The 23,407-nt window shown below is 42.7% G+C and overlaps 2 protein-coding genes across 2 annotated transcripts; both read left to right on the forward strand.

Annotated features, from left to right (window-relative positions):
* The first annotated feature begins 5,656 nt into the window (after positions 1-5,656).
* On the forward strand, positions 5,657-6,076 carry LOC139399010 (histone H3-like). The gene has a single exon (XM_071144646.1). The coding sequence runs from the start codon at positions 5,657-5,659 to the stop codon at positions 6,074-6,076; it is 420 nt and encodes a 139-aa protein (XP_071000747.1).
* A 93-nt stretch (positions 6,077-6,169) lies between these two features.
* Positions 6,170-23,059, forward strand: LOC139399011 (zinc finger protein 3-like). The gene is made up of 7 exons (XM_071144647.1): positions 6,170-6,262; positions 7,401-7,742; positions 8,214-8,453; positions 14,811-14,873; positions 14,964-15,204; positions 22,314-22,424; positions 22,509-23,059. Exons 1-7 carry the CDS (start codon positions 6,170-6,172, stop codon positions 23,057-23,059), a joined length of 1,641 nt encoding a protein of 546 aa, XP_071000748.1.
* Positions 23,060-23,407: the final 348 nt, after the last annotated feature.

Consider the following 23,407-nt stretch of genomic DNA (forward strand, 5'->3'; position numbering starts at 1 on the left):
ACTGAATTGTAGTAGCAGTAGTAGTCGCTGTAGTAGTGGTAACTGTGGTGGTAGTAGTAGTAGTAACAGTAGTAGTACTGGTAGCAGTAGTACTGGTAGCAGTAGTAGTAGTAACAGTAATACTGGTAGTAGTAGTAGTAGCAGCAGTAATACTGGTAGTAGTAGTAGTAGCAGTAATACTGGTAGTAGCAGTAATACTGGTGGTAGTAGTAGTAGTAGTAGTAGTAGTAGTAGTACTGGTAGCAGTACTGGTAGCAGTAGTAGCAGTAGTACTGGTAACAGTAGTAGCAGTAGTACTGGTAACAGTAGTAACAGTAGTAGCAGTAGTACTGGTAACAGTGGTAGCAGTAGTACTGGTAACAGTAGTAGCAGTAGTAACAGTAGTAGCAGTAGTACTGGTAACAGTAGTAGTACTGGTAGCAGTAGTAACAGTAGTAGTAGTAGCAGTAGTGCTGGTAGTAGCAGTAGTACTGGTAGCAGTAGTACTGGTAGTAGTAACAATAGTAGTAGTAGTAGTAGTAGCAGTAGTGGTAGTAGTAGTAGTAACAGTAGTCGTAGCAGTAGTACTGGTAGTAGTAACAGTAGTAGTAGTGGTGTAGTGGTAGTAGCAGTAGTACCGGTAGCAGTAGTACTGGTAGTAGTAACAATAGTAGTAGTAGTAGTAGTAGTAGTGGTAGTAGTAGTAGTAACAGTAGTAGTAGCAGTAGTACTGGTAGTAGTAACAGTAGTAGTAGTGGTGTAGTGGTAGTAGCAGTAGTACTGGTAGTAGTAACAATAGTAGTAGTAGCAGTAGTACTGGTAGTAGTAGTAGTAGTAGTAACAGTAGTGGTAGTAGTAGTAGTAGTAGTAGTAGTAGTAGTAGTAGTAGTGGTAGTAGTATTAGTAACAGTAGTAGTAGCAGTAGTACTGGTAGTAGTAACAGTAGTAGTAGTAGTGGTGTAGTGGTAGTAGTAGCAGCTTTTCCTTTCTTTCTCACAGTCATAGACTGAATTGTACACCAATCTACAATCATAACGTCAATCATATATAATTATCTAAACTAGCAAAACACTTTTTTAATACAAATCAACGACAAGGGTTTTTTTTGGTTGGCAGCTTGAGAAGATCCATCTTTAGAGTTCTTAGGAAGGCATTTCTAAGGCTCTGGGCGATGTGGTGTGTGCCGCCAAATCAATCGATCCATTTAGTGAGGTACGGAACGGCAGAGTCTGATAGCAGCCTGTTTGTTGTCACGGAGACAGAGAGTGTTCAGTTTGCTCTGGTTGGAGGGAGCCAGTCTGTAAACTGGGAGTTCTTCAGTGTTTTTACTTGCTATATTGTATTTACTTTGCCACCATGGCCTTTTATTTTGCCTTTACCTCCCTTATCTCACCTCATTTGCTCACATCGTATATAGACTTGTTTCTACTGTATTATTGACTGTATGTTTGTTTACTCCATGTGTAACTCTGTGTCGTTTGTATGTGTCGAACTGCTTTGCTTTATCTTGGCCAGGTCGCAATTGTAAATGAGAACTTGTTCTCAACTTGCCTACCTGGTTAAATAAAGGTGTTCTCAACTTGCCTACCTGGTTAAATAAAGGTGAAATTTAACAAAATGTCAGGCAGATCTGCTCCTGTCTTACATGAGTGCTTCCCGGTAGCTGGTGTACAGTGATACGACCGGCCTAGAATGATTCTGCTGCAGGGGTCTCTTCTGGACACTCTCCAGCTTGAACGGTCAGGGTTTGAGTGAGGTCAGGATGTGATCGTGGTATGCGAGGGTGACAGCCAGGGAAAACAGACTCCAGAACTGGTCTTACAACTGGTCTCTTGAATAATGTTTACATACTGCTTTACTCACCACATATTCTGTATTTTATTCTCCTGTATTTTAGACAATGCCACTCCGACATTACTCGTCCTAATATTTATATATTTCTTAATGCCATTCTTTTACTTTTAGATTTGTGTGGAATTGTTGTGAATTGTTAGATACTACTGTTTGGAGGTATGAACACAAGCATGTCACTACACCTGCAATAACATCTGCTTAAAATGTGTATGGACCAATAACATCTGCTACAACATGTGTATGGACCAATAACATCTGTTACAACATGTGTATGGACCAATAACATCTGCTACAACATGTGTATGGACCAATAACATCTGCTACAACATGTGTATGGACCAATAACATCTGTTACAACATGTGTATGGACCAATAACATCTGCTACAACATGTGTATGGACCAATAACATCTGCTACAACATGTGTATGGACCAATAACATCTGCTACAACATGTGTATGGACCATTAACATCTGCTACAACATGTGTATGGACCAATAACATCTGGTTAAAATGTGTATGGACCAATAACATCTGCTACAACATGTGTATGGACCAATAACATCTGCTACAACATGTGTATGGACCAATAACATCTGCTTAAAATGTGTATGGACCAATAACATCTGCTACAACATGTGTATGGACCAATAACATCTGCTACAACATGTGTATGGACCAATAACATCTGCTTAAAATGTGTATGGACCAATAACATCTGCTACAACATGTGTATGGACCAATAACATCTGCTACAACATGTGTATGGACCAATAGCATCTGCTTAAAATGTGTATGGACCAATAACATCTGCTACAGCATGTGTATGGACCAATAACATCTGCTACAACATGTGTATGGACCAATAACATCTGCTACAACATGTGTATGGACCAATAACATCTGCTACAACGTGTATGGACCAATCATATCTGCTTAAAATGTGTATGGACCAATAACGTGATTTGATTTGATAAGTAGCTGATGTAGATGCCCAGTAGGTCTGCTTTGGTTAAAGGGACCCTGGTCATGATGTCAACCTGGCTGCTCCAGGGCAGGTCCTAATCATATATGGAGTGGATCTAACTTTTTAGGAACTCGTTAGCACAAGTTAGATATCACTGTTGGAGCTAGGAACACACAGCATGATATATATCACTGTTGGAGCTAGGAACACAAACATGATAGATATCACTATTGGAGCTAGGAACATAAACATGATAGATATCACTGTTGGAGCTAGGAACACAAACATGATAGATATCACTGTTGGAGCTAGGAACACACAGCATGATATATATCACTGTTGGAGCTAGGAACACAAACATGATAGATATCACTGTTGGAGCTAGGAACACACAGCATGATATATATCACTGTTGGAGCTAGGAACACACAGCATGATAGATATCACTGTTGGAGCTAGGAACACAAACATGATAGATATCACTGTTGGAGCTAGGAACACAAACATGATAGATATCACTGTTGGAGCTAGGAACACAAACATGATAGATATCACTGTTGGAGCTAGGAACACAAACATGATAGATATCACTGTTGGAGCTAGGAACACAAACATGATAGATATCACTGTTGGAGCTAGGAACACAAACATGATATATATCACTGTTGGAGCTAGGAACACAAACATGATATATATCACTGTTGGAGCTAGGAACACAAACATGATAACACTGTTGGAGCTAGGAACACAAACATGATAGATATCACTGTTGGAGCTAGGAACACAAACATGATATATATCACTGTTGGAGCTAGGAACACAAACATGATATATATCACTGTTGGAGCTAGGAACACAAACATGATAACACTGTTGGAGCTAGGAACACAAACATGATAGATATCACTGTTGGAGCTAGGAACATAAACATGATAGATATCACTGTTGGAGCTAGGAACACAAACATGATAGATATCACTGTTGGAGCTAGGAACACAAACATGATAGATATCACTGTTGGAGCTAGGACCACAAACATGATAGATATCACTGTTGGAGCTAGGAACATAAACATGATATCACTGTTGGAGCTAGGAACACAAACATGATAGATATCACTGTTGGAGCTAGGAACATAAACATGATAGATATCACTGTTGGAGCTAGGAACATAAACATGATAGATATCACTGTTGGAGCTAGGAACACAAACATGATAGATATCACTGTTGGAGCTAGGAACACACAGCATGATATATATCACTGTTGGAGCTAGGAACACACAGCATGATAGATATCACTGTTGGAGCTAGGAACACAAACATGATAGATATCACTGTTGGAGCTAGGAACACAAACATGATAGATATCACTGTTGGAGCTAGGAACACAAACATGATAGATATCACTGTTGGAGCTAGGAACATAAACATGATAGATATCACTGTTGGAGCTAGGAACACAAACATGATATATATCACTGTTGGAGCTAGGAACACAAACATGATAACACTGTTGGAGCTAGGAACACAAACATGATAGATATCACTGTTGGAGCTAGGAACATAAACATGATAGATATCACTGTTGGAGCTAGGAACACAAACATGATAGATATCACTGTTGGAGCTAGGAACACAAACATGATAGATATCACTGTTGGAGCTAGGACCACAAACATGATAGATATCACTGTTGGAGCTAGGAACATAAACATGATATCACTGTTGGAGCTAGGAACACAAACATGATAGATATCACTGTTGGAGCTAGGAACATAAACATGATAGATATCACTGTTGGAGCTAGGAACATAAACATGATAGATATCACTGTTGGAGCTAGGAACACAAACATGATAGATATCACTGTTGGAGCTAGGAACATAAACATGATAGATATCACTGTTGGAGCTAGGAACACAAACATGATAGATATCACTGTTGGAGCTAGGAACATAAACATGATAGATATCACTGTTGGAGCTAGGAACACAAACATGATAGATATCACTGTTGGAGCTAGGACCACAAACATGATAGATATCACTGTTGGAGCTAGGAACACAAACATGATAGATATCACTGTTGGAGCTAGGAACATAAACATAGATATCACTGTTGGAGCTAGGAACACAAACATGATAGATATCACTGTTGGAGCTAGGAACACAAACATGATAGATATCACTGTTGGAGCTAGGAACATAAACATAGATATCACTGTTGGAGCTAGGAACAGAAACATTATAGATATCACTGTTGGAGCTAGGAACATAAACATGATAGATATCACTGTTGGAGCTAGGAACATAAACATGATAGATATCACTGTTGGAGCTAGGAACACACAGCATGATAGATATCACTGTTGGAGCTAGGAACATAAACATGATAGATATCACTGTTGGAGCTAGGAACACAAACATGATAGATATCACTGTTGGAGCTAGGAACACAAACATGATAGATATCACTGTTGGAGCTAGGAACACAAACATGATAGATATCACTGTTGGAGCTAGGAACACAAACATGATAGATATCACTGTTGGAGCTAGGAACACAAACATGATAGATTTCACTGTTGGAGCTAGGAACATAAACATGATAGATTCGTTTTTTAAATTTAACTAAGAAAGTCAGTTAAGAACAAATTCTTATTTACAATGACGGCCTATACCTACCGAACCCGGACGACGCTGGGGCGTATCTCCAGTGTGTGTTGTGTGAACAGGCGCGCATGCCCAGTGGATGTGGTTTAATGTAGTTTACAATGGAAGTTACCTGCTGCAGTGCATCTCAGTTGTTCTGTGCTCAGCTCCTTTCCCCACCAGTTACTCTCTGTGTATCGTACAATGCGTCCATGGCCAGAACCAAGTAAAACCTCTCGCAAGTCCACCGGTGGCAAAGCACCCAGGAAGCAGCTCGCCACCAAGGCTGCGCGCAAGAGCGCCGCGGCCACCGGCGGCGTGAAGAAGCCTCACCGTTACAGGCCCGGTACCGTGGCTCTGAGAGAGATCCGAGGTTACCAGAAGTCCACTGAGCTGCTGATCCGCAAACTGGCCTTCCAGCGCCTGGTGAGAGAAATTGGCCAGGACTTCAAGACCGACCTGCGCTTCCAGAGTTCCGCCGTGATGGCCCTGCAGGAGGCTAGCGAGGCCTACCTGGTCGGCCTGTTCGAGGACACCAACCTGTGCGCCATCCACGCCAAGAGGGTGACCATCATGTCCAAGGACATCCAGCTGGCCCGCCGTATTCGCGGAGAGCGCGCTTAAACGATGACCCGATCTCCAAAATACCCCAAATATTTCCGTCAAAAAGGCACAATTGTTCCATTTCTACACGTCCCTCTACATTTCCCACCCACCATGTATGTTGTTGACGAACACGTCGTGTTCCCTGCTCTCGAGTCACCACAGACCGTGATTCGATTCCAGGCTGTATCACAACCGGCCGTGATTGTAAATAAGAGTTGGTTCTTAACTGACTTGACTAGTTAAATAAAGGGTCACATAGAAATAGAAGCTGCGTAGTGCACGTTTTACTCGGCGGAATTCTAGCTTCAATATTATCTGCTAACGAGAGGGACGTGACCACTAGAATGTGATTAGATGTATATTAGTATGCCTATAGTAGAACAGTCAAAGGAGGGGGAAATACACTAGGAGTAATGAGTGATAGTGATGATATAGGGCAAAGAGTCCCAATAATAAGTGTTGGCGTGGAGAATTGTCACTATGTAGCGAAGAAAAACATTGCATGCCAACTGACTTTGAAAGTCCCGACATTGCAGTGCTGCTGAGAGACTCGTGCAGAGGGGGAAAACTTTACCGTGGAGCACGGAGGCCATCTAGTGGTTAAACGTGGGTACTGCCAACGTGTGAGCACGTCATAGTGGTGTAACATATGTGAAACGGCTTAGTTAGCGGTGTTCGCGCTAAATAGCGTTTCAATCGGTGACGTCACTTGCTCTGAGACCTTGAGGTAGTGGTTCCCCTTGCTCTGCAAGGGCCGCGGCTTTTGTGGCGCGATGGGTAACGATGCTTCGTGGGTGACTGTTGTTGATGTGTGCAGAGGGTCCCTGGTTCGCGCCCGGGTATGGGCGAGGGGAACAGTTATACTGTTACAGTGGCTCCCTATTGGTATTTGATTTTCAGCCCAGCGTTTCCCGAACTCCGTCCTCGAGTCCCGGAGTGGTGCACGTTGTTCTTTTTGAGAATCCAATTTCTCTTGGAATGTAAACATGCTAGAGTCTGTCAATTACTTTGTGAAAAATCGCCATTCCATCATTCCTGTCCCATGTGATCGTGTCACGATCCTTGGTGGCAAAAACTCCCATGTTTTGATCAGATCATTTCAATTGGTCAAAAAGATGCGTTAGGAAGCTAGCGGAAACTTTAACATTCGTAATAAGCACGGTGACAAGCATTCATTGTTACACCCCTGTAATTACAGACAGCAATTACCACCAGTTAGATGTTACTATTACAGCATAACTATGAATTATTGTAATTTATTACAATATTTGTACTAAAACAGACATTGAAATGAAGCGCTACCAAATATTGAAAGGAGAGGAAGCTTTCAGAATGAAAAAAGGAGGAAGAGGAGGCTGTCACATTGAAAGAAGAGGAAGAGGAGATAGAGGCTGTCACAGTGGAAGGGGAAGAGGAGATAAAGGCTGTTACAGTGGAAGAGGAAGAAGGGATAGAGGCTGTCACAGTGGAAGAGGAGGAAGGGATAGAGGGTGTTACAGTGGAAGAGGAGGAAGGGATAGAGGGTGTTACAGTGGAAGAAGGGATAGAGGGTGTTACAGTGGACGAGGAAGAGGAGATAGAGGGTGTTACAGTGGACGAGGAAGAGGAGATAGAGGGTGTTACAGTGGAAGAGGAAGAGGAGATAGAGGGTGTTACAGTGGAAGAGGAAGAGGAGATAGAGGGTGTTACAGTGGATGAGGAATAGGAAGAGGAGATAGAGGGTGTTACAGTGGACGAGGAAGAGGAAGAGGAGATTCCGAATGAAAAAGGAGGAAGAAGATATCACATTGAAAGAAGAAGAGGAGGGTGTTGTAGTGAAAGAAGAAGAGGAGGATGTTGCAGTGAAAGAAGAGGAGGATGTTGTAGTGACAGAAGAAGAGGAGGATGGGATAGAGGGTGTTACAGTGGAAGAGGAAGAAGGGAAAGAGGGTGTTACAGTGGAAGAAGGGATAGAGGGTGTTACAGTGGACGAGGAAGAGGAGATAGAGGGTGTTACAGTGGACGAGGAAGAGGAGATAGAGGGTGTTAAAGTGGACGAGGAAGAGGAGAGAGAGGGTGTTACAGTGGATGAGGAAGAGGAGATAGAGGGTGTTATAGTGGACGAGGAAGAGGAGATAGAGGGTGTTACAGTGGTACAGTGGACGAGGAAGAGGAGATAGAGGGTGTTACAGTGGACGAAGAAGAGGAGATAGAGGGTGTTACAGTGGACGAGGAAGAGGAGATAGAGGGTGTTACAGTGGACGAGGAAGAGGAGATAGAGGGTGTTACAGTGGAAGAGGAAGAGGAGATAGAGGGTATTACAGTGGAAGAGGAAGAGGAGATAGAAGGTGTTACAGTGGAAGCGGAAGAGGAGATAGAGGGTGTTACAGTGGAAGAGGAAGAGGAGATATATGCTGTTACAGTGGACGAGGAAGAGGAGATAGAGGGTGTTACAGTGGAAGAGGAAGAGGAGATAGAGGGTGTTACAGTGGTACAGTGGACGAGGAAGAGGAGATAGAGGGTGTTACAGTGGAAGAGGAAGAGGAGATAGAGGGTGTTACAGTGGACGAGGAAGAGGAGATAGAGGGTGTTACAGTGGACGAGGAGGAGGAGATAGAGGGTGTTACAGTGGAAGAGGAAGAGGAGATAGAGGGTGTTACAGTGGAAGAGGGAGAGGAGATAGAGGGTGTTACAGTGGATGAGGAATAGGAAGAGGAGATAGAGGGTGTTACAGTGGACGAGGAAGAGGAAGAGGAGATTCCGAATGAAAAAGGAGGAAGAAGATATCACATTGAAAGAAGAAGAGGAGGGTGTTGTAGTGAAAGAAGAAGAGGAGGATGTTGCAGTGAAAGAAGAAGAGGATGTTGTAGTGAAAGAAGAAGAGGAGGATGTTGTAGTGAAAGAAGAAGAGGAGGATGTTGTAGTGAGTGAAGAAGAGGAGGATGTTGTAGTGAAAGAAGAAGAGGAGGATGTTGTAGTGAGTGAAGAAGAGGAGGATGTTGTAGTGAAAGAAGAAGAGGAGGATGTTGTAGTGAAAGAAGAAGAGGAGGATGTTGCAGTGAAAGAAGAAGAGGAGGATGTTGTAGTGAGTGAAGAAGAGGAGGATGTTGTAGTGAAAGAAGAAGAGGAGGATGTTGTTGTGACAGAAGAAGAGGAGGATGTTGCAGTGAAAGAAGAAGAGGAGGATGTTGTAGTGAAAGAAGAAGAGGAGGATGTTGTAGTGAGTGAAGAAGAGGAGGATGTAGTAGTGAAAAAAAAAGGGGGGATGTTGTAGTGAAAGAAGAAGAGGAGGATGTTGCAGTGAAAGAAGAAGAGGAGGATGTTGTAGTGAGTGAAGAAGAGGAGGATGTTGTAGTGACAGAAGAAGAGGAGGATGTTGTAGTGACAGAAGAAGAGGAGGATGTTGCAGTGAAAGAAGAAGAGGAGGATGTTGTAGTGAGTGAAGAAGAGGAGGATGTTGTAGTGAAAGAAGAAGAGGAGGATGTTGTAGTGAAAGAAGAAGAGGAGGATGTTGTAGTGAAAGAAGAAGAGGAGGATGTTGTTGTGAAAGAAGAAGAGGAGGATGTTGTAGTGAAAGAAGAAGAGGAGGATGTTGTAGTGAGTGAAGAAGAGGAGGGTGTTGTAGTGAAAGAAGAAGAGGAGGATGTTGTAGTGAAAGAAGAAGAGGAGGATGTTGTAGTGAAAGAAGAAGAGGAGGATGTTGTAGTGAAAGAAGAAGATGAGGGTGTTGTAGTGAGTGAAGAAGAGGAGAATGTTGTAGTGAAAGAGGAAGAGGAGGGTGTTGTAGTGAGTGAAGAAGAGGATGATGTTGCAGTGAAAGAAGAAGAGGATGTTGTAGTGACAGAAGAAGAGGATGTAGTGAAAGAAGAAGAGGAGGGTGTTGTATTGAAAGAAGAAGAGGAGGGTGTTGTAGTGAAAGAAGAAGAGGAGGATGTTGTAGTGAAAGAAGTAGAGGAGGATGTTGCAGTGAAAGAAGAAGAGGAGGATGTTGTAGTGAGTGAAGAAGAGGAGGATGTTGTAGTGAAAGAAGAAGAGGAGGATGTTGTAGTGAAAGAAGAAGAGGAGGATGTTGTAGTGAGTGAAGAAGAGGAGGATGTTGTAGTGAAAAAAAAAGAGGAGGATGTTGTAGTGAAAGAAGAAGAGGAGTATGTTGCAGTGAAAGAAGAAGAGGAGGATGTTGTAGTGAGTGAAGAAGAGGAGGATGTTGTAGTGACAGAAGAAGAGGAGGATGTTGTAGTGACAGAAGAAGAGGAGGATGTTGTAGTGAAAGAAGAAGAGGAGGATGTTGTAGTGAAAGAAGAAGAGGAGGATGTTGTTGTGAAAGAAGAAGAGGAGGATGTTGTAGTGAAAGAAGAAGAGGAGGATGTTGTAGTGAGTGAAGAAGAGGAGGGTGTTGTAGTGAAAGAAGAAGAGGAGGATGTTGTAGTGAAAGAAGAAGAGGAGGATGTTGTAGTGAAAGAAGAAGAGGAGGATGTTGTAGTGAAAGAAGAAGATGAGGGTGTTGTAGTGAGTGAAGAAGAGGAGGATGTTGTAGTGAAAGAGGAAGAGGAGGGTGTTGTAGTGAGTGAAGAAGAGGATGATGTTGCAGTGAAAGAAGAAGAGGATGTTGTAGTGACAGAAGAAGAGGAGGATGTAGTGAAAGAAGAAGAGGAGGGTGTTGTATTGAAAGAAGAAGAGGAGGGTGTTGTAGTGAAAGAAGAAGAGGAGGATGTTGCAGTGAAAGAAGAAGAGGAGGATGTTGTAGTGAGTGAAGAAGAGGAGGATGTTGTAGTGAAAGAAGAAGAGGTTGTAGTGAAAGAAGAAGAGGATGATGTAGTGAAAGAAGAAGAGGAGGATGTTGTAGTGACAGAAGAAGAGGAGGATGTTGTAGTGAAAGAAGAAGAGGAGGATGTTGTAGTGAAAGAAGAAGAGGAGGATGTTGTAGTGAAAGAAGAAGAGGAGGATGTTGTAGTGAAAGAAGAAGAGGGGGATGTTGTAGTGAAAGAAGAAGAGGAGGGTGTTGTAGTGAAAGAAGACGAGGAGGATGTAGTGAAAGAAGAAGAGGAGGATGTTGTAGTGAAAGAAGAAGAGGAGGGTTTTGTAGTGAAAGAAGATGAGGAGGATGTAGTGAAAGAAGAAGAGGAGGATGTTGTAGTGAAAGAAGAAGAGGAGGATGTTGTAGTGAAAGAAGAAGAGGAGGATGTTGTAGTGAAAGAAGAAGAGGAGGATGTTGTAGTGAAAGAAGAGGAGGATGTTGTAGTGACAGAAGAAGAGGAGGATGTTGTAGTGACAGATGAAGAGGAGGATGTTGTAGTGAGTGAAGAAGAGGAGGATCTTGTTGTGAAAGAAGAAGAAGAGGATGTTGTAGTGAAAGAAGAAGAGGAGGATGTTGTAGTGAAAGAAGAAGAGGAGGGTGTTGTAGTGAAAGAAGAAGAGGAGGGTGTTGTAGTGAAAGAAGAAGAGGAGGATGTTCTAGTGAAAGAAGAAGAGGAGGATGTTGTAGTGAAAGAAGAAGAGGAGGATGTTGTAGTGAAAGAAGAAGAGGAGGATGTTGTAGTGAAAGAAGAGGAGGAGGATGTTGTAGTGAAAGAAGAAGAGGAGGATGTTGTAGTGAAAGAAGAAGAGGAGGATGTTGTAGTGAAAGAAGAAGAGGAGGATGTTCTAGTGAAAGAAGAAGAGGAGGATGTTGTAGTGAAAGAAGAAGAGGAGGATGTTGTAGTGAAAGAAGAAGAGGAGGATGTTGTAGTGAGTGAAGAAGAGGAGGGTGTTGTAGTGAAAGAAGAAGAGGAGGGTGTTGCAGTGAAAGAAGAAGAGGAGGGTGTTGCAGTGAAAGAAGAAGAGGAGGATGTAGTAGTGAGTGAAGAAGAGGAGGGTGTTGTAGTGAAAGAAGAAGAGGAGGATGTTGTAGTGAAAGAAGAAGAGGAGGATGTTATAGTGAAAGAAGAAGAGGAGTATGTTGTAGTGAAAGAAGAAGAGGCGGATGTTGCAGTGAAAGAAGAAGAGGAGGATGTTGTAGTGACAGAAGAAGAGGAGGATGTTGTAGTGAAAGAAGAAGAGGAGGGTGTTGTAGTGACAGAAGAAGAGGAGGATGTTGTAGTGAAAGAAGAAGAGGAGGATGTTATAGTGAAAGAAGAAGAGGAGGATGTTGTAGTGAAAGAAGAAGAGGAGGATGTTGTAGTGAGTGAAGAAGAGGAGGATGTTGCAGTGAAAGAAGAAGAGGAGGATGTTGTAGTGAAAGAAGAAGAGGAGGATGTTGTAGTGAAAGAAGAAGAGGATGTTGTAGTGAAAGAAGAAGAGGCGGATGTTGCAGTGAAAGAAGAAGAGGAGGATGTTGTAGTGACAGAAGAAGAGGAGGATGTTGTAGTGAAAGAAGAAGAGGAGGGTGTTGTAGTGACAGAAGAAGAGGAGGATGTTGTAGTGAAAGAAGAAGAGGAGGATGTTATAGTGAAAGAAGAAGAGGAGGATGTTGTAGTGAAAGAAGAAGAGGAGGATGTTGTAGTGAGTGAAGAAGAGGAGGATGTTGCAGTGAAAGAAGAAGAGGAGGATGTTGTAGTGAAAGAAGAAGAGGAGGATGTTGTAGTGAAAGAAGAAGAGGAACATGTTGTAGTGAGTGAAGAAGAGGAGGATGTTGCAGTGAAAGAAGAAGAGGAGGATGTTGTAGTGAGTGAAGAAGAGGAGGATGTTGCAGTGAAAGAAGAAGAGGAGGATGTTGTAGTGAAAGAAGAAGAGGAGGATGTTGTAGTGAGTGAAGAAGAGGAGGATGTTGTAGTGAAAGAAGAAGAGGAGGATGTTGTAGTGAAAGAAGAAGAGGAGGATGTTGTTGTGAAAGAAGAAGAGGAGGATGTTGCAGTGAAAGAAGAAGAGGAGGATGTTGTAGTGAAAGAAGAAGAGGAGGATGTTGTAGTGAGTGAAGAAGAGGAGGATGTTGCAGTGAAAGAAGAAGAGGAGGATGTTGTAGTGAAAGAAGAAGAGGAGGATGTTGTAGTGAAAGAAGAAGAGGATGTTGTAGTGAAAGAAGAAGAGGAGGATGTTGTAGTGAGTGAAGAAGAGGAGGATGTTGCAGTGAAAGAAGAAGAAGAGGATGTTGTAGTGAAAGAAGAAGAGGAGGATGTTGTAGTGAGTGAAGAAGAGGAGGATGTTGCAGTGAAAGAAGAAGAGGAGGATGTTGTAGTGAAAGAAGAAGAGGAGGATGTTGTAGTGAAAGAAGAAGAGGAGGATGTTGTAGTGAAAGAAGAAGAGGAGGGTGTTGTAGTGAAAGAAGAAGAGGAGGATGTTGTAGTGAAAGAAGAAGAAGAGGATGTTGTAGTGAAAGAAGAAGAGGAGGATGTTGTAGTGAAAGAAGAAGAGGAGGATGTTGCAGTGAAAGAAGAAGAGGAGGATGTAGTGAAAGAAGAAGAGGAGGATGTTGTAGTGAAAGAAGAAGAGGAGGATGTTGTAGTGAAAGAAGAGGAGGAGGATGTTGTAGTGAAAGAAGAAGAGGAGGATGTTGTAGTGAAAGAAGAAGAGGAGGATGTTGTAGTGAAAGAAGAAGAGGAGGATGTTCTAGTGAAAGAAGAAGAGGAGGATGTTGTAGTGAAAGAAGAAGAGGAGGATGTTGTAGTGAAAGAAGAAGAGGAGGATGTTGTAGTGAGTGAAGAAGAGGAGGGTGTTGTAGTGAAAGAAGAAGAGGAGGGTGTTGCAGTGAAAGAAGAAGAGGAGGGTGTTGCAGTGAAAGAAGAAGAGGAGGATGTTGTAGTGAAAGAAGTGGAAGAACCTTTTGAAGAGGAAGAGGAGGACATCTCAATGAAAGAGAAGGGGGAAGACATTTTGGGAGTGTAAGAGGAGGAGGAGGAGAGGAAGATTAACACCAGTTAGTTGTGTCATAAAAACAGGGGCACAAACTCAGCACTTGTTGAACTAATGTGTTGTTTAGTACTGTAATTGGAATTGTTAAATTGTAATTGTTAAAGGGGCAATCTGTGATTGGTACATGCATTTTTGGAAAATGCGTTTTTTTAAATGCACAAATATAAAAATACATGACAGTTTACAGAACTGATATAGACAACAACAACATAAGATAATATTTCATTACAAATAAAATAAACAATTTAATTGCATAGAGAAAAGTACTGGTAAGAAGTAAGAGAAAACATGAGCGCTGGTTGTTTTGCAATGATTTACGACAGAATAAACAATGTAGTGAATATTTTTTCTAAACTGCGTTACCCACTCCAGTCAGCAGATGGCGACGTGAGTCTTTCAGATTGTGCCTCTTGCCGTGACGTATAATCTAGTGGACGGGAAAGGACACTTCAATAACAACACTTTCAACTTTCTCGCAAGCCAACACAAAACGTAATATTGAAGCTTATTTTGCCATTGTTTGTATATATTCATCTCAGTGTTTTAAACACAATTCTGTTTGAGTATCTACTGGTTAAATGAACATAATTTACTTGTTACATTTGCAAATAAGGTTAAGGTTATTTCTGAGCCTAGCACTAGGCTAGTCGCTAGCTGACATGCCCTGACCATGAGCACACTTAGCTACTCCACCCCTGCTAAAGAAGAATAGGTCTGTTGCACGGAGAAAGAATCTCTGGGGCTGAACTTTGTCGTGAAAAAAGAACATGAGGATATTGGAATGAAAGGAGATGAAGACGTGTTTAGAATTAAGCAGGAGGAAGAGAATGCTATAACATTTAAAAAAGAGAAAGAACCTTGTGGAATGAAACGGGAAGAGGACGTTCTCACATTGAAAGAGGAGGATGTTACAGTTAAAGAAGAGAAAGACACTTTAGGAGTGGAAGAGGGGATACAGGCTGTCACAGTGGAAGAGGAGGAGATGGATGCTTTCAGAATTAAAAAGGAGGAAGTTGAGGATATCAGCGTGGAAGAGGGGGTAGAATCTTTAAGAATCAAAAAGGAGGAAGAGGAGGTAGAACCTTTAAGAATTAAAAAGGAGGAAGAGGCCATCTCATTGAAAGAGGAAGAGGGTGATGTGACAGTAAAAGAAGAGGAAGAACCTTTTAGAGAGGAGGAGGAGGGGGCTCTCTCAATAAAAGAGAAGGAGGAAGGAGAGGAGGAGGAGGGGGCTCTCTCAATAAAAGAGGAGGAGGAAGGAGAGGAGGAGGAGGAGGGGGCTCTCTCAATAAAAGAGAAGGAGGAAGGAGAGGAGGAAGAGACAGAAGATCTGATTAACACCAGTGAGTATTGGCTTAAAAACAGGGGCATAAACTACCCTTGTTAAACTAATGTGTGGTTTTAAAGGGGCATTCTACTGAAGTTCTACACATGAATATATTGTTCAGTACTGTAGGAATTGTTAAAGGGACATTCATTTTTTACTTTTAAATGAATTGTATATAGCCTACCACAAACTTACACCAAACTTCGACCAACCCCCCCCATATTTTTATTTTCTATGCTTTAACAGCAAGCAACGCAGACGGAATCAAATCAAATATTATTAGTCACGTGCCGATTCCAAAAGGTGTAGATCTTACCGTGAAATGCTTACTGACAAGCCCTTAACAAACAATGAAGCAACAGAAAAAGAGTTAAGAAAATATTTACTAAATAAACTAAAGTAAAAAAATATATCAAAGTAACACAATAACGATAGAGATTCTGGGTTCGAGTCCAGGCTCTGTCGCAGCCAGCCGCGACCGGGAGACCCCTGGGGCGGCGCACAATTGGCCCAGCGTTGTCCGGGTTAGGGGAGGGTTTGGCTGGCAGGGATGTCCTTGTCCCATCGCGCACTAGCGACTCCTGCCAGGTGCACAGTATTTTCCGGGTTAAGTGGGCATTGTGTCAAGAAGCGGTGCGGCTTAGTTGGGTTGTGTTTCGGGGGACGCACGGCTCTCGACCTTCGCCTCTCCCGAGTCCGTATGGGAGTTGCAGCGATGAGACAACACTGTAACTACCAATTGGATACACGAAATTGGTGAGACAACGGGGTAAAAAAAGAACAATAACGAGGCTGTATACAGGTGGCACCGGCATCGAGTCAATGTGCGGGGGTGGAGGCCAGTCCAGGCAATTTGTACATGTAGGTAGGGGTAAAGTGACCATGCATAGACAAACAGTGAGCACCAGCAGTGTAAAAAGAAAGGGGGGGGGGGGGGGGTCAATGTAAATAGCCTGGGTTTCCATTTGATTAATTGTTCTTACGGGGTAGAAGCTGCCAAGGAGCCCTTCGGATGTTGACCTGGCGTTTCAGTACCGCTGCGGTAGCAGAGAGAACAGTCTATGACCTGGGTGACTGGAGTCTTTGACAATGTTTTAGGCCTTCCTCTGATACCGCCTGGTATATAGTTCCTGGATGGCAGGAAGCTTGGCCCCAGGGATGTACTGGGCCCTACGCACTACCCTCTGTAGCGCCTTACGGTCGGATACCGAGCAGTTGCCATACCAGGTGGTGCACTCAATGGTGCAGCTGTAAAACCTTTTGAGGACCTGGGGACCCATGCCAAATCTTTTCAGTCTCCTGAGGGGGAATAGGTGTTGTCCACGCATGCACTGAGTACACTTCCTGGTAATCCGTCTTGCCCCGCAGCCTTGTGAATGTTGACTTATTTAGAGGTCTTGCTCACATCGGCTACGGAGAGCCTCATCACACAGTCATCCAGGAACAGCTGGTGCTCTCATGCATGCTTCAGTGTTGCTTGCCTCAAAGCGAGCATAAAAGGCATTTAGCTCGTCTGGTAGGCTCGCGTCACTGGGCAGCTCGCGGCTGGGTTTCCCTGTGCAGTCTGTAATAGTTTGCAAGCCACATCCGACGAGCATCAGAGCTGGTGTAGTAGGATTCAATCTTAATCTTGTATTGCATAGCAGGATTTCTCAAAAGCTTCCGGATTAGTGTCTCGCTCCTTGACAGCGGCAGCTCTAGCCTTTAGCTCATTGCGGATGGTCTAAGACACTGCATCTCAGTGCAAGAGGCATCACTACAGTCCCTGGTTCGAATCCAGGCTGTATCACATCCGGCCGTGATTGGGAGTCCCATAGGGTGGCGCACAATTGGCCCAGTGTCGTCCGAGTTTGGCCATGGTAGGCGGTCATTGTGAATAAGAATTTGTTCTTAACTGACTTGTCTAGTTAAATAAAATAAAAAGTTATTTTGTTGGCATTTACGTATGTCCCCATTACCAGTAAACATAATCAAAACCTATTTCTTTCACTTACTTGCTGTTTCGTTGTTCAGTCGTTTCATTCTCAACCAGGATTTCTTATACAATGGAACGCCGTTTGGGTCTTTGCATGTCATATAACACTATTTGATGTGCCAAATAAGACCAATCATGACCTGAATATGACTGCACGTCACATAATATTTTAACGTGTTCATTAAGTTTGTACATAATGTAATCAATGTGTAACACCTATCACTCTATTTCATATGCCACAACGATTCATCAATACATATGCTATGATGCTGGTAAAGTTGTCTCGGGCACCTACAGTGCTGGACATTAAAAAGAAGCTAGGTAGCTCATGGATGCAAACAATGTTCTTCCCCCAAAAACATAGCAAAATGACAATCTGTTTCAGTAGCTGTAGTTAGCTCGCTAACTGTATAGCTCGGTGTCATCATCTAAAATGACCTCAATTTATAAGGCAGTTCTTATGTGATTAATTTCAATAGGCGAACAACAAGTGGCAACCTAGCTAATACTTACAAGGACACTACCTAAATCATTGCTAAGAATAATGAAAATGACTGCAGTTTCTAATGGTCATTGTTTTCAGGCTGGTTGTATTGGTGCTAGCTCGGTACCGAGCTAAAGCTAGCTACCCCAGAAGTTGCGGTCAAACAAATTCTGCTTTATTACCAACGCGGTATTGTAAACACATCGTTCGTGGCCTGTGTTTTCTTGTTTGCAGACTTTTTTTGTACAGCTTTGACAGTGCTACTGTATATTTTTTGACACGCAAAGACCCAAGTGGCGTTCCATAGTATGTATGTCTTGAAGCTAATAGCAGTGACGCTATTACTGTGTAACTCCACCCGTCGACGAAAGCCAACATCACCCACGACAGAGAACGGTTGATTGTCAAGGGCAATGAATTCCATTATCTTGGCTTTAATGGATTTCGCCTTTTGAGTTGTCTCGCTGAAATGTTCTTACTCTTTCAAATGACTGCTCGACTTGTTGTCTGCTCGATCCACACAGCAGACATTGTGGGCTAGGTTAGGAATGCTGTGCTGCACATGTAGCGCAAAATTATTACGTGGCCTCACTACATCATCTACCTACGTTATACAGGTATGTAGGTCATCTACCTACGTTATATAGGTATGTAGGTCATCTACCTACGTTATATAGGTATGTAGGTCATCTACCTACGTAATATAGGTATGTAGGTCATCTACCTACGTTATATAGGTATGTAGGTCATCTACCTACGTTATATAGGTATGTAGGTCATCTACCTACGTTATATAGGTATGTAGGTCATCTACCTACGTTATATAGGTATGTAGGTCATCTACCTACGTTATATAGGTATGTAGGTCATCTACCTACGTTATATAGGTATGTAGGTCATCTACCTACGTTATATAGGTATGTAGGTCATCTACCTACGTTATATAGGTATGTAGGTCATCTATCTACGTTATACAGGTATGTAGGTCATCTACCTACGTTATACAGGTATGTAGGTCATCTACCTACGTTATATAGGTATGTAGGTCATCTACCTACGTTATATAGGTATGTAGGTCATCTACCTACGTTATATAGGTATGTAGGTCATCTACCTACGTTATATAGGTATGTAGGTCATCTACCTACGTTATATAGGTCATCTACCTACGTTATATAGGTATGTAGGTCATCTACCTACGTTATATAGGTATGTAGGTCATCTACCTATGTTATATAGGTATGTAGGTCATCTATCTACGTTATATAGGTAATCTACCTACGTTATATAGGTATGTAGGTCATCTACCTACGTTATATAGGTATGTAGGTCATCTACCTACGTTATATAGGAATGGCAAGTCAGCTTTGACATTGGTTTTGCACATCGGTGTTAAACTAGACATCGGGCCGATACCGATGTTGGCATTTTTAGCTAATATTGTCCGATTCCGATATGTTCACCGATATGTCGTGCATCCCTAGTAGCATCCATGTTATCTGAACTCTTCCGTATTGAGCTAGTCACTGGTACTTCCTGCTTTAGTTTTTGCTTGTAAGCTGGAATCAGGAATATAGAATTATGGTCAGATTTGCCAAATGGAGGGTGAAGGAGAGCTTTGTATGCGTCTCTGTCTGTGGAGTAAAGGTGGTCTAGAGTTTTATTTTTTTCTCCTCTGGTTGCACATTTAACATGCTGATAGAAATGAGGTAAAACTGATTTAAGTTTCCCTACATTAAAGTCTCCGGCCACTAGGAGGCGCCGCCTCTGGATGAGCATTTTCTTGTTTGCTTTTGGCCTTATACAGCTCGTTGAGTGCGGTCTTAGTGCCAGCGTCGGTTTGTGGTGGTAAATAGATGGCTACGAATAATATAGATGAAAACTCTCTTGGTAGATAGTGTGCAACTCCAGCTCATCATGAGAAAATTAACTATGAAAATATAGTTTTAGTCTACAGCTCATCATGAGGTACTCTACCTCAGGCGAACAATACCTTGAGACTTCTTTAATATTAGACATATTAGACATGACCATTGTAGGGGCCTGTCTGAGTGGACTAATCCATTGTAGAGGCCTGTCTGAGTGGACTAATCCATTGTAGGGGCCTGTCTGAGTGGACTAATCCATTGTAGGGGCCTGTCTGAGTGGACTAATCCATTGTAGAGGCCTGTCTGAGTGGACTAATCCATTGTAGGGGCCTGTCTGAGTGGACTAATCCATTGTAGAGGCCTGTCTGAGTGGACTAATCCATTGTAGGGGCCTGTCTGAGTGGACTAATCCATTGTAGGGGCCTGTCTGAGTGGACTAATCCATTGTAGGGGCCTGTCTGAGTGGACTAATCCATTGTAGGGGCCTGTCTGAGTGGACTAATCCATTGTAGAGGCCTGTCTGAGTGGACTAATCCATTGTAGGGGCCTGTCTGAGTGGACTAATCCATTGTAGAGGCCTGTCTGAGTGGACTAATCCATTGTAGGGGCCTGTCTGAGTGGACTAATCCATTGTAGAGGCCTGTCTGAGTGGACTAATCCATTGTAGAGGCCTGTCTGAGTGGACTAATCCATTGTAGAGGCCTGTCTGAGTGGATTAATCCATTGTAGAGGCCTGTCTGAGTGGACTAATCCATTGTAGAGGCCTGTCTGAGTGGACTAATCCATTGTAGAGGCCTGTCTCAGTGGACTAATCCATTGTGGAGGCCTGTCTGAGTGGACTAATCCATTGTGGAGGCCTGTCTCAGTGGACTAATCCATTGTAGAGGCCTGTCTCAGTGAACTAATCCATTGTGGAGGCCTGTCTGAGTGGACTAATCCATTGTAGAGGCCTGTCTCAGTGGATTAATCCATTGTAGAGGCCTGTCTGAGTGGACTAATCCATTGTAGAGGCCTGTCTGAGTGGATTAATCCATTGTAGAGGTATGTCTGATTGGACTAATCCATTGTAGAGGCCTGTCTGAGTGGATTAATCCATTGTAGAGACCTGTCTGAGTGGACTAATCCATTGTAGAGACCTGTCTCAGTGGATTAATCCATTGTAGAGGCCTGTCTCAGTGGACTAATCCATTGTAGAGGTCTGTCTGATTGGACTAATCCATTGTAGAGGCCTGTCTCAGTGGACTAATCCATTGTAGATGCCTGTCTGAGTGGACTAATCCATTGTAGAGGCCTGTCTGAGTGGACTAATCCATTGTAAAGGCCTGTCTCAGTGGACTAATCCATTGTAGAGGCCTGTCTGAGTGGACTAATCCATTGCGGAGGCCGCGGGGATGGTATTTGGTATTTTATTAGGATCCCCATTAGATGGTGTAAAAGCAGCAGCTACTCTTCCTGGGGTCCACACAGAACATGACACATAATACAGCACATCAATAGACAAGAACAGCTCAAGGACAGAACTACATACATTTTGTAAAAGGCACACGTAGCCTCCATATCAAACTATCTAGGTCAAATAGGGGAGAGGTGTTGCTTTATCTGCTTTTTGAAACCAGGTTTGCTGTTTATTTGAGCAATATGAGATGAAAGGAAGTTCCATGCAACAAGGGCTCTATATAATATTGTACATTTTCTTGAATTTGTTCTGGATTTGGGGTTTGATGAAAAGACCCCTGGTGGCATGTCTGGTGGGCTAAGTGTGTGTGTCAGAGCTGTGTGTAAGTTGACTATGAAAAACAATTTGGTATTTTCTACACATGAATGTTTCTTCTAAAAAGAAGAAGTGATGTAGTCTGTCTCTCCTCAACTCTTAGCCAAGAGAGAGACTGACATGCGTAGTATTGATGTCACGCTAGGATCACCAGTAGTATATTTACCGTTAATTACCATCATTTCTAATATACAATGTTAGTTTGGTTACGCTAATTTCTGTTAATGCGTTCACTATGTTACTACAGTCTTACCGTTGTCATGGACACGTTGTTTGCCGAGAGCACTGTCTAGGCTAGTTAGTGTTTATTTCATTGCGTTTACGAGTTTTTTTGGAGCGCTCCTGTCAATCTTGAGTAAAGACACTCACCTGATTACACATAGAAGTAGGCCTGTAGGCTACCTGGCCTGATTACACATAGAAGTAGGCCTCTAGGCTACCTGGCCTGATTACACATAGAAGTAGGCCTGTAGGCTACCTGGCCTGATTACACATAGAAGTAGGCCTGTAGGCTACCTGACCTGATTACACATAGAAGTAGGCCTGTAGGCTACCTGGCCTGATTACACATAGAAGTTGGCCTGTAGGCTACCTGGCCTGATTACACATAGAAGTAGGCCTGTAGGCTACCCGGCCTGATTACACATAGAAGTAGGCCTGTAGGCTACCTGACCTGATTACACATAGAAGTAGGCCTGTAGGCTACCTGGCCTGATTACACATAGAAGTAGGCCTGTAGGCTACCTGGCCTGATTACACATAGAAGTAGGCCTGTAGGCTACCTGGCCTGATTACACATAGAAGTAGGCCTGTAGGCTACCTGGCCTGATTACACATAGAAGTAGGCCTGTGGCAGTGCAAGCACCATGTTCTACAGTTGTTTTTAAAAACAAATAATTGTTTAAATTATTAAATGATTGTAAACCTGGCTCTGATTTAGATTAAACTTCAAAATAAGTCTGTTTTGTCACATTGAGGTTTCATTCAGGTCTCTCTCTACTTAAATAAATACTCTGTCTTTTGGCAGGAGAAAGACCAGACTCAGAGGAACCAGAGCCAGAGACGTCCAAATCAGCAAGACCACACCACTGCTCCCACTGTGGAAAGAGTTTTACCCGGTTAGGGTCCCTGAAAGTGCATAGGATATTGCACACAGGAGAGAAGCCATTTCAATGTTCCCAGTGTGGAAAGAGTTTTGCAGAGTTAGGGCACCTGAAAGCACATGAGAGAATGCACACAGGGGAGAAGCCTTACCAATGCTCTCTGTGTGGAAAGAGTTTTTCCTTGTTAGCAAGCCTGAAAAGACATGAGAGGATCCACACAAGAGATGCGCTTTTCCAATGCGCCCAGTGTGAAAATAGTTTTTCCTTGTTAGCAAGCTTGAAAAGACATGAGAGGATACACACAGGAGATAAGACTTTCCACTGCTCCCAGTGTGAAAGGAGTTTTACACGGTTAGGGAACCTGAAAAAACATAAAAGAATACACTCAGGAGAAAAGCCTTTCCACTGCTCCCAGTGTGGGAAGGGTTTTACAGAGTTAGGGAACCTAAAAAGACATGAGAGGACACACACTGGAGATAAGCCTCATCGGTGCTCCCAGTGTGGAAAAAGTTTTACCCAGTTAGCACACCTGAAAGTGCATGAGAGAATCCACACGGGAGAAAAGCCTTACCAATGCTCAGACTGTGGAAAGACCTATTCCTCATCACGGTCACTTAAAAGTCACGTGAGAATCCACGCAGGAGGGAAGACGCCTTCCCCTAGTTTGTAAATTGTTATATTTCACATCACATTGACTTAATTTCTTCTCCTAGTGGGTATATTGATATTTCACTTCACATTAACTTAAAATTAATCAGAGAACATACACAGTTCTCCCATTGTCTTATGTTGACTGATAAATGTGTTTACCTGTTTATACCACATGAAATTAAATGGTGCAAAGTGTACTCAAACATATATTTGTTTGTTTTTATTAGAAAACATGAATTGAATATGGAGTCTGTCAGTTTGAATATAGAGTAGATCAGATTCCATGTGTTTAAATGGTCTTTTTTTAAACTCTGACTGTGTTTATCTGGGTGTGTCATTCCTCCAGCACTACAGATAATACAGTGAT

The sequence above is a fragment of the Oncorhynchus clarkii genome, unplaced genomic scaffold, assembly GCF_045791955.1.
Source record: "Oncorhynchus clarkii lewisi isolate Uvic-CL-2024 unplaced genomic scaffold, UVic_Ocla_1.0 unplaced_contig_6266_pilon_pilon, whole genome shotgun sequence".
NCBI classification, from domain to species: Eukaryota; Metazoa; Chordata; class Actinopteri; order Salmoniformes; family Salmonidae; genus Oncorhynchus; species Oncorhynchus clarkii.